This window comes from Gossypium hirsutum, chromosome D07, assembly GCF_007990345.1.
Source record: "Gossypium hirsutum isolate 1008001.06 chromosome D07, Gossypium_hirsutum_v2.1, whole genome shotgun sequence".
Classification (NCBI taxonomy): Eukaryota; Viridiplantae; Streptophyta; class Magnoliopsida; order Malvales; family Malvaceae; genus Gossypium; species Gossypium hirsutum.
Window position 1 is genome coordinate 55,447,553 of NC_053443.1, and position 11,752 is coordinate 55,459,304.

At 31.5% G+C, this 11,752-nt stretch overlaps 2 protein-coding genes across 3 annotated transcripts; both read left to right on the top strand.

Annotated features, from left to right (window-relative positions):
• Positions 1–1,076: 1,076 nt before the first annotated feature.
• On the top strand, positions 1,077–3,166 carry LOC107945004 (probable WRKY transcription factor 4). The gene is given in 4 exon segments (NM_001327478.1): positions 1,077–1,506; positions 1,577–2,204; positions 2,293–2,448; positions 2,894–3,166. Coding segments are annotated over 3 exon segments (1,050 nt in total). The 5' UTR covers positions 1,077–1,110; the 3' UTR covers positions 2,319–2,448; positions 2,894–3,166.
• A 2,054-nt stretch (positions 3,167–5,220) lies between these two features.
• LOC121219571 (replication protein A 32 kDa subunit B) lies at positions 5,221–7,678 on the top strand. Of its 2 annotated transcripts, XM_041097949.1 has the most exons (5): positions 5,221–5,442; positions 5,948–6,049; positions 6,865–6,943; positions 7,054–7,143; positions 7,235–7,678. In XM_041097949.1, exons 2-5 carry the CDS (start codon positions 6,030–6,032, stop codon positions 7,322–7,324), a joined length of 279 nt encoding a protein of 92 aa, XP_040953883.1. In that variant the 5' UTR covers positions 5,221–5,442; positions 5,948–6,029; the 3' UTR covers positions 7,325–7,678. The 2 variants fall into 2 exon arrangements, with proteins under 2 accessions (XP_040953883.1, XP_040953882.1); XM_041097948.1 differs by lacking the exon at positions 6,865–6,943.
• The last annotated feature ends 4,074 nt before the right edge of the window (positions 7,679–11,752 follow it).

Consider the following 11,752-nt stretch of genomic DNA (forward strand, 5'->3'; position numbering starts at 1 on the left):
AAGTTAGGATTTTTAGAAATTAGATATATATTTTTGAAATTTTAGATTTTTATGTATTTTTCATTTGACTTTTTAAATTTTTCCTTGTAATTTTATTAGAATTAGGTCAAATTGAGATAATGCGTAAATATTGAGGGTTAAATTTTTTTTATAATCATGATCAAATTGAAAAATATGTATTAATTGTTAAATTTGTTACTATACCAATTTTAGAATTGTCACAGTAGTTAATAGAATTGGACCAAAAAAAAAAATACAAACACATAGGGGAGAGTAATTTCCGGTTAAAATCGAGAAACTCGACTAAACCGACCCAACCAATTTGAGCAGTTTTTTCAGTTATGGGTTCAATTTTGTTATTTTTTTTATTGGTAACTAGTTTTAGAATTTTCAAATTGACTCGACTGAAAAGGCGGACTTAATTTAATATATTTTTAATTATTTAAAATACATTTATTATTTATAAAATAAATATATGTTATTCAAATTAAATAGCTTATTCTAATAATTAAAGCCAGTTAATTTAATTACCTAAAATCAATCTAATTATGTCTGTTTTTTATCTTTAATTCAGTTGGGTCGTTTTTTTTGATAGTGGGTTAAGTGGGTTTAATAAGAAAATGACCAAAAGACCGAATACTCTCCCCTACAAATACATTAATTAGGTGATATTTTATAATTTTGATGATTAGAAAGATAAACTAAGGGTGAGTTTGGATGTGCGATTGAGCGCAGTGCGATGCGTTTAGCTTACTTTTTGTCTCACCCTACAGTATCGCTATAGTATCTAATCTTACCGCTACCGCTGTTTTTATATTAACCGCAGTTAAACGCACCGCCCATTCAAACCCACCCTAAGTTTGGATGGATTGATAGTAATTCCATTTAATTTTTTCCTAAAAAAGAGGGTCATTTTCATTTGTAATGTTTAAGCCTTCTGCTCGGAGTTGAAGATAACACGAAACTATCAGAAGAAACTAACGCATTTACACAGACAAAAACGACAAAATTAAGAATATGAGAAACAAAAAAATCGAAAATACAATCTTTTCTCTCCAATATATGAAGTGAGAAAACAAGGGAAAGAAACAGAGGGAAATAGTGGGAAAAATGGCAGAGCAAGGAACAAGCTCAAAGCTTTCAGCTCCAACACGTCCAACAATAGCTTTGCCACCAACACCAGCCATGGACAGTTTGTTTTCAGATGGTTCAGGGCTAAGCCCAGGACCTATGACACTGGTTTCAGCTTTTTTTTCCAACCAGGACTCAACAGAGAATAGGCCTTTCTCTCAGCTATTAGCCGGTGCTATGGCTTCACCTGGATATAGATTACCGTACAGTTCAATGGATGGTTCACTCATGGATGTGTGTTTTAAAGATGGAGGTGAAAAAAGATCTGAACCTTTGAACTTTAGTGTTCCTAACTCTGCTTTGTTCACTGTGCCTCCTAGGCTAAGCCCTTCTGGCTTGCTTAATTCTCCCGCCTTCTATTGCCTTTCTCCACAGGTAAATTGAGTTCAATTATGTTCTTTTAGTTATGGTTTAGGATTCAATTTTTGTTCCATAATTTGTGCAGAGTCCTTTCGGAATATCCCACCAGCAAGCATTGGCACAGGTTACAGCTCAAGCTGCCATAGCACAATCCTTAAATCATGAAGAAACTTCATCTCAGATGGCTCCTTCAGCTTCTGGCCTTCAAAGTTCTACAATGGAGTACGCTGAAGCTTCTCAATTTGACGGTAAAAATCAGCCTTCTGTTGCCGTGGATAAACCTGCTGAAGATGGCTACAACTGGCGTAAGTATGGACAGAAGCCAATTAAAGGCTGTGAATATTCGAGAAGCTACTATAAATGTACGCATTTGAAATGCCCTGTCAAGAAGAAGGTTGAGCGATCTACAGATGGCCTAATAACTGAGATTCTATACAAAGGTGCACACAATCATGAAAAGCCTCAACCAAACAAACAAGGGACGGGCAGTAGCGACGGAAATGCGAATTCACAGGCTCCTGAACTAGGTTGTCAGGGTTTAACCGGAAACTTGAACAAGTTAAATGCTGTTGTACCAGTGTGTTCGAACCTGGGAAAAATCATGAATCTACTGAAGCTGCAGAATTACCTGGATCAAGTGAGAATGAGGAACACTGTGACCAAGAGGGTAGAGACGAAAGAGATAATAATGATGAACCGAATCCGAAAAGAAGGTGAGTTTCAAATCAAATGTAACTGATCATGCAAATTTATGTATCTTTACCATCGATAGTTCTTAGTGCAGCGTGCTTTTGACTGCAGGAATGCTGCTACGGAAGCTGCGATAGCCTTCTCACATAAGACAGTCACGGAACCGAAAATTGTTGTTCAAACGAGAAGTGAAGTTGAACTCTTAGATGATGGCTATCGGTGGCGCAAATATGGTCAGAAAGTTGTCAAAGGGAACCCTCATCCAAGGTACAATGGACTATCATATAATTTTCTTTATCTATGGTTCTATTCTAGGCTGCTCTGACTCGTCATTCTTCAAGTACCCTTGTTTGACACCTGTGTTTGGCACATATTGAGACATGGGTCTGGGGATATGAACCAGTTGAAAACATGGTGTTTAGCATTGGTATGAACCTTTGAGTGCATTACAATGGCAAACTGACATCTTAAAATTTATCTTCAAAGCAGTATGATCTATTTTCATGGAGCATTTTAATACTAGGCATACACCGATAGGACTGCTAATGATTGTGACCTACATTAATCGGACTTGGGGCATGAGTCTCGGTCACAGTTGATGATCTACTTCACCATCTGGTGCTATTTGTTTTGCTTTTTGAGCTCTATATTTCAATCACAAGTAGTTTAATGTTTCCGTTTCATTTCTGATACATCTAAGTTATTCCAACAGGAGCTACTACAAATGCACGAATGAAGGATGCAATGTTCGGAAACATGTGGAAAGAGCTTCCATGGATCCGAGAGCTGTCATAACAACATACGAGGGAAAACATAATCATGATGTCCCAACTTCCCGAAACAGTGTCCACACGCAGCTAACAACAATTTGCTGCAGCCAAAACCATAAAAGGTGATGGCAGAGAAGCATCCTTTACTTGGAGAGATGGATTTCGGAACAAATGCAAAGGGCAGAAAGGGTGCAAATAAGAGTGCAACTCCCCTGAGGTCCGGTTGCTGATATGTGCCAACTAACAACGAGCATGCATATGGCAGAAAGGGTGAAACGACTGGCTGCTGAGCCATAATTTGACTAGCTGAAGTGCCGTATTGACAGTCCAATTTTGTTTATTGGAGTTCTTTTTAAGTAGTGTTGTATATTTGTTTTACACTCTTAGGTAAGGTGTTATTCAAGTTACCAAGCTTGTTTCTGTTGATTCAAACATTCTGATGTATAGGCCAAGTAATCAATTCAAAAGCCAGGGTCCCCTTTTATCTGTCAATGATCTACAGATACCAGTTTGTATTGATCAATATTAGTAAGGCTGGTTCTTCGTTGCGTTTGGGAAGTCAAAAGTGCTTTCTCATGGCAGAAGCAACAATTAACTTTTGGGGTTAAAACTGTAATGAAAAAGTGCTTTTCCACCCAAATCTAAAACCTCGAACTCTTTCTAAAAATTCAATACTTCAATTTACTTTGTTTTGCAACTTCATTGGTACTCTCTCTTATCGCATGCTTCCTTTGCAGTTTCACAAGTCATTAACCTTGTGTATATAGATGGTTTATGTTTCACGAACTGTTGAGCATAAGGACCTTTTACACTGCTTCGTATATATAGGCATTGCTTATCAAGTTTTTCAATAAAAACCTTCCGACTTTGACTTGAAATATGCATTATAAGATAATTGTAATTAATAAATATATTGCCATTATTATTTTCAGTATTTTTTTATTTCTGTGTTAAATAAAAATAATATGATTGCTCATAAATATTATTAATCAAGTATTATTGCGGGTTTGGACAATAATAATGTATTGAAATTAATATCTGCTTGATTAGTGATGAGATGTTATATATATGTGATATCAAGTCAACACATAAGTATATGTTAGAGAATTATATATTGGATTGACCCACCATGAGAATGCTTCTTAGATTATCATGTAATAGTCACATCATTTCTTATAGTGAGAGTTATATGCATGATTCTTAGATTTGAGATTATCATAGTTCCAACATCATCACTCGTATGCTTAGATACTGTCAAATGTCTTCCGTAAATGATTATACTATAAAGACTAATATTGGATATATACCACAATCTATGTAGTGATATATGAATTATCAAGATAAGATTTGTTCCTCCTACGTGATGCGAGTATATCTCGATCCTCCTTAATCAGGTAAGAGTAGAAATGCACGATGGTGCTCAAATGATTTCATATGAGATATCAAGCTCATTTCTTCATCTTAGCCTACTCGGGATCCAAGAAACAAAGATTGGACTATACAAGTGTAATTGCTCTATGACTTATATTAAATCTGGATATCATAGATAAAAAGATATACTATATGATTATATTATCACATAAATGTTATGTTATGTTCAATCTTGACAATACTCAAGTTGAATTCATCTTGAATTCGTTTATAAATTTATTCGCTTGTGCCTTTCATAGTGTAACTTACCTAATCCTAAATAAGTAATTGAGTATCTGTATATAACTCGTATATTTTGATATATTAAAAACCTGAGTTAAATTTGTTTATGAAAAAAGGACGTGATCACAAGTCATGTTTCTATACTATGGTGATTCCACATAGGCTAATGAGGTGGAAAATATTTCACCGAGGCATGATTTCATTGGTCCAAATTTTCTGTTGATTTATTTAAATGTAAAAGGATTAAACCATTTAGCGTTTCACACTATAAGTCCTGATTTGAAAAAAAAATTAAAAGGATTAAAGTGAAAAATTAATATAAAAGTAGGAGAAATTATTTTATAGATCCTTCCCACATAATTAAATATTTAATGACATTTCAGCAAATTTTTTCATGTAATTAACACATAATTTTGATAATTTTTAAGTTTCTTAAACCCTGAACTCAAACCCCAAATTCAAATCTAAACATTGAACCGAAGATTTGAGGTTTAAAATTCAAGATTTGGGAATCGAAGTTTAAAGTTAAAAAGTTACCAAATTTATGTATTAATATCATAGAAAAATTACAGAAAAATTATTAAATAATTAAAAAGAAATTGATGTGGTAGGGAGGGTCACAGAATAATTTGTCTAAAAGTGGAGGGGGAAATAAAATGACACGGGAAGAAAAAAAGAAAAAAAAAAGAAGAAAAACTCCAGGCAATGCTAATCACATGCGGAAGAAGCTATGATGCAGACGAACGAATTTCATGGAAACACGGTCTTTTCCGGCGGCGGATTCATGCCTTCTCAAGCCACTCAGACAGTCCCCGATCGTCCCTCCTCCTCCTACAAAGTATATTTTATCATATATTTTTGGCATTATTCTTTTGTCTATCCTCTCCAGTTTTTCTTTTCTTTTCTTTTTTCAATTAATTGTTTATGAAACTAAATCTAATGTAAGTATAGGATTATTTTTTCTGGTTTATGTTGAGGTTTCTTTCAATTTCTTATTTTGTTATTTATTTCATATTTAATTTCGTCTTTTTTTTATCTGCTTTTGTTACTTGTTTCAGAAGATAAATAATCAAAAAGTTAATCATAATATTTGTTAAAATTAAAAACATATATGATGATAATGTAACTAGAATTCTGTTTAAAATATAAATGATTACTTTTCAATTAAAATGCACTTTAAAGAAAAGAGCAAAAGTTAGTAGTTAACTAGTAATCAAAGTAATTCTAGTATTCCCCCCCCCCCCCAACCCCTTGCTAGAAATATTAACGTGAAATTTGGTTCTTGTTTCACTGTAGTTCTCTTGAGCCAAAAAGGTTTATAATTATTATTTTGAATTATTCAGAGTGATGCACGGTGCTCAATGCCACTTACAGTGAAGCAGTTGAAGGATCTCTCAAGAGTTGGAGAATCTGGTATTTCCATTGATGGTGTTGATGTCAACAATGTAGGGTTTGATCTCTTTTTTCTTTTCCATAAATAATCTATACTTTTCTAAATGGTTTATGAAATTTGAAATTTTGGTTTTTGGTTTTTAGATTGTGCTAGTGGGGATGGTATCCAAGATAGACAATGCTGTCTCAGATTGTACTTTTAGAGTTGATATATATATATGTTGTGTAGGATTCATGAACAAGTATTCTACACACACTCATATCTCTGTGTGTGTATGCATCCTTACATTATGTTTCTTCTTTTCACTTTTTTTTATCGGAACAATATAAAGTTAAATAGCATTAACAGTTAATCAGACCACATAATGTCCTGGTCTAATTCAGTTCTTTGTCTAAGTCTACTATTCTCTGACTATGCTTTTGTCACTTCTATTTCTCTCAATTGGGTGTGGTCAGTGGTTAGACTTTTTAAAGACTAAAGTTTAAAATCACTTTGGCAAGGTTTAAATTTTGGTGTTTGGAGTAGACTTCATTAATGGATTTCATGATATTTCATGGTTTTTTAGAATAATTTTAGGACTACTTTTGGAAAATCAATACAAATTAGATTTATTTTAGTATTAAACCCATGGATAAGACAGGGCAATACTTCCAGTTAGTCTCCATAGTGCTAGTTATACCAAATAAATCAGGAACATCATGGAATGATATATACTGAAATTTAGTTTTTAGTCTTGTATTTCAAAGGAATGGGAATTTTCCTATCTGAGTTGTTATTTGATTCTGCTTTTGCCATTGTAATGTTCATGTCAAATTTTTGGATGTTGTACATAGACTTCTAGTCTTTGAGCTTTGGTGTTGCTTTCAGGCCTGTTACTGATTTTAATGAGATTGCAAAACACTTCATTGAGGGTATATATGTTCATTTGTACAACACCAATTTGAGGGTAAGAGTTGAGGCTCTAGTTTGCGAAATGACACTTTTAGCTTATTTGAATGTAAATATTTATGTTTTTATTGTTAGGAATTATTTGTTTTATCTGAACTTTGTATGTAGGGTGGCATGACCACTCAGCCTGAAGTGGCAAATTCAAATTTTGGTAACCCAACAAAGAGCTATGGCTACCAAACTAACCTGACAAACCAGGTGAAGGAACTAAATAGTGGTAGAATACTTTGCTAAGTTCTTTCATTTACTTGATCCTTATCTAACCCTTTTCTTTTTTTTTTTTTTGCAGTTTTCTGGCCAGTATAACACTGTCGAAGAACAGATCCGTGGTGTTAGTTCAAAGGTCTTACAATACTTGCGTCGGCTCGCATGCCTGTGAATCGCCTATGATATCCTCTAAAACCAAGTGTGTTATGTGAGCCTGTTTGATTTGGTTGAATTTTCAATGAATTGCATTAAACTGAACTTCTAATGAGCATGCAGATTTGAACAGGCTCCTATTTTTCATTAAAAATGGAAAAGTTCACAAAATTATCTTATAAGCTAGTATAACTTATCTAGATGACATATCCTAATGATAAAACAAGTGACTCTTATGGGATAAATATGTCCAGCATTTCAGGTCTTTACACATTTAGAAATTGGCTTGTATTTGACTATTTGCAGTTTGGGTGATTTGTTTTGATCAGTACTCTGAGGGTAAAGTAATTCCACTCTTTTTCTTTCCCTTTAATCGTTGAAATGGTGTTATAAATATTTGGTTTTTGTGTGTTAGACAAAGCATTGTTAAGTTTCAGTTATGTTTTCAATGCATCAGAGACTGGGGTACCCTCTGATGTTGTGGCTCGAGAACTAAATGTGTCATGATAAAATCAGGCCTGTTTCTTTCACAGTTTGGTTCGTTAATGCAAACACGAATTTGATTGTAACCATAAGCAGTAAGCAAAGAGTGTCCTTTGGGTTGGACAAGAAATCTTTGGAGTTTCTTGTATCTGAGGGCCTCGTTTACACGACCATTGATGATCACTACAAATTTACAGATGCTTGAGGTATGTCCAGGTGATGTACAAACTAAAATGTAGTGTAAGTCGGTTAGTCTATACTATCTATTTTGTCCATTTCTTTATCTAAATATTAGATTGTTCTCGCTCTCTCTATGTAGATATCTCCATATATACATACTATATGATGCTAGTACTTTTATGCATATCAGCAAGATCAATGCTTTTGCTAGTTTGGTCAATCTCTCTAGTTAATATTTGGTTTAATGGGTTCAACTCCACAGCGAGTAAGTGCAATGGTGAGCGCTGATGTAATAATTGGACTGAATTGGTAGTCGATCTGGTTCAATTGGAACCTATGTGATTGGTGATTTAACATCTTATATATGAATCAGAAAATACATACAAATGGAGTTTAAGCCTCTTTTAACTCCTATCGCTAGAGTAGTTTAACTTGAATAAAAGTTAATATCACTCAAGTAAATAATAATTTTGTTAGGGTAGGTTTGGATGGACTGTGCGTTTATTTGCAGTTAGTGTAAAAATAACGGTACAATGAGATTAGATACTGTAATGATATTGTAGCGTAAGATAAAAAGTTAAATTAAACGTACTGCTCCACCAATCCAAACCCACACTTAATTGTTCATTACATTAATTTGATGAAACTCTTAACATGATATTAGATTATAATACATATATAATGTAAGTGAAAAATATTTATTAAAAGTTTATATAAAAATCAGACGAAGTTTTGAATGAAATGGTTAAATTAAATGTTTAAAAAATATGATATCTTAAGTTTAAATCTTACTATATTTAAATTTTTATTAATTTTATATAAACATTCTCATAATAATGTAACTTAATTGTAAAAGGCATGTCTTTTAGTCATTTCACATTTAATTTGATACTTGATTGACTCGTGATATCAATTCAATTAGAAATAAATATAATCTATATCTATAATATATATTAAAGCTTAAGTTTGAGAAAACTTTTGCATTGATTAGTATAATTTTGTTGTTTATTATATTACTGAATTTGCTATTTTAAGAATTTTAATTTTAATAAAATATTTGGGAAAATAAATTTACTTGATAAGATAAATAGACTTTTATTAAATGAATTTATATCTATATTATTATAAAAAGTCTGATTGAATTAGTTTCATCTTTTAATCGAGTATCAACTCAGTTGTTAAGTTACTAAAAAGTCATGATTTTAACAAAGCAATAATTATTACTTTTAGGACATTATTGTCTTTTTCATATAAAATCCAAATATATATATATAACAAGATTTGAACCTAAAAAAGACTTTATAAAATTCACCTCTAACTTAACCATTTCAACCAAAGTCATATTTAGTTTTTATATCAATTTTTAATAAATTTATTATATCATTGTTTTTATCTATATAATGGGTGTGTCATAATCTAGTAATAAATAAAATAAGTTCAATTTTATGTTAAATTATATTATATTTAAATTATTATATTTCCATTAACAAAAAAGTAAAAATAAATTATATTACCTTTTTCAAAATTGCAAATTTTAATTATCTATACTATTTAGAAAACAGTTTATTAAGTTGGTGCCACCCATCAATCAAGTTCTAACTCAGTTAGAGAAATTACTTTAATGTTCCTTCGCGTTTAAAATAAATTATATTATTTGAGGGTGCTTTAATCTTTTTAGCTAATAATAATAATATGCATATGATGAAATTTGAATCAATGCCAATTGGGTTAGCAAAACTTTAAATTTACCACTCAACTAAGGTTTTATTTTAATAAATTTATACATATTAATTTTATTATGCATAGTTTATTACCTCCATAAATTGTATATATATACTATTAATAAAATCTTTGATTAAGTTAGTGTCACAGGTTAACCTTAAGAAATTATAAAAATATCATTCCGTAATTAAAATAAGTCATATTGCTGTAGAGTATTTTAGTCTTTTTATTTTAACAAAAATCAAGAAAAATATCATATATATGGTGGGATTTGAACTCATGTCAATTGTAGGAAAACCTTAAATTAATCATTCAACAAAAGTTTTAATTTAATGTTTTTTATATATATTTTTATATGCACAAATTATTATAGTAATTATTATGAATTAGTTTCAAACCATACGTTTCATTATTTATTGTATGTTATTCTTAAACACATATTTGTGTTCTAAATTCATGGTTTCCATGCGCATATACGTGTGACATGATTTCTCGTATTAATAATATTGTTGATTGAGATGGTGTCACAAATTAACTTGATACCAACTTAAGATTAATGACAACACCATGATAAATAATTGTATTCATATAGTAATTTTAATCTGATGCATTTATGTGTTTAAACTTCATTTTACTTAAAATTTAATCTATTTTTTATTTTAATATCGTACATATTTCATGTGTTATTTTCAAATAATATATTTTATTATTATTGTATATTATTTTTAAACATAAATCTATGTTATAAATACATGATTTCGACAGGCATACCAACATATTAGAGTTTCTAATTTATATGATAAGTATTGTTTTGATAAACATATATAACAATTAACATTATATTTCATATATAAAATTTTATAAATAATACACTGGTATAATTTTTAGTATATTGCAATTATATTAATTATAGTTTATTTGCGAACTATAACTTTTAACATAAAATGTTGTCTCTCACCAAATTTGTGTATATAAATAAGAAGTTGAACTATTTTTTATTTTAATTTCATACATATTACATATGTGTTATTATTATTAGTTTCAAATATTATGTTGGGAAATGTGTTCATATTATAGTAAATATGTAACTGTTTTCTATGTATTTAAACGATGAATAAATAAAGTTAATTTCACATTACACTGATATATCTTTTGTGCTTCTATCTTTCATATTTTGCATACATAGTGAAATTGTGACAAACAAAAATTAGCTCATTGATTGTCCAAGTTCTGACTGATGACAAGTGGCACTGTAAGAACGTTTACATTGCGAGAAAGACAACTTACTTTAGTAGATAATTTAAACGAGTTTGTAATCTCGTAAAAGAACCAAAGTCAACATTTGATTCAAATACTTAAAAGAATTATTATGTCGCCTACAATTTCAATTGTGGAGATGACTAGTCTTAGTTTTCGGAGCAGTTAACTCCACAGATAGAAACATAGATGTACTCATTGGAAAAATGATATATTGGACTAAATCCAAGTTAAATTAATTTTGAATCCATTTGTGAATTAATTCATTTATGACGTTCATGGTGTGACTTACCTAAATTCTGAGTTAGTCACTGACCATGCATTTATAATTCATGTGCTTTGATATAAGTGAAAGCTTATGCTTGAAAGATGATTGAGCCAATAATCAACTTGTTGGGTACATGACTTGTGTATGGGTCGTGTGTCTGAAATTGGGTCGACCGTCCAACTCGTGGCTGAATCGGACCGATTGGGTTGTCACTTGTCGAAACCAAATCGGCCAGACCTATTTGGGCAAAGCAGCAAGGATTTAGGGTGCCGATGGGGAGTTGTGCCAACGATGGCATCGCCAAGCACAGTGACTGCGACGGCAGTGATCCGGTGGCCATTGAATTATCGACGGTGACGGTTCTTGGCGGTAGCGTAGTGGAAAAATCATACTCCTAGTGAGACTTTACCAGGTAATTCAATTTCAAATTAACTTTTCTAAAGATAATATTGTTTTAATATTTAATTTAATTTAATATTTATCTAGTTATAGACATGTTCATGGGTCGGGCCACTTGGCCCAGCCCAAAGGCCCGCT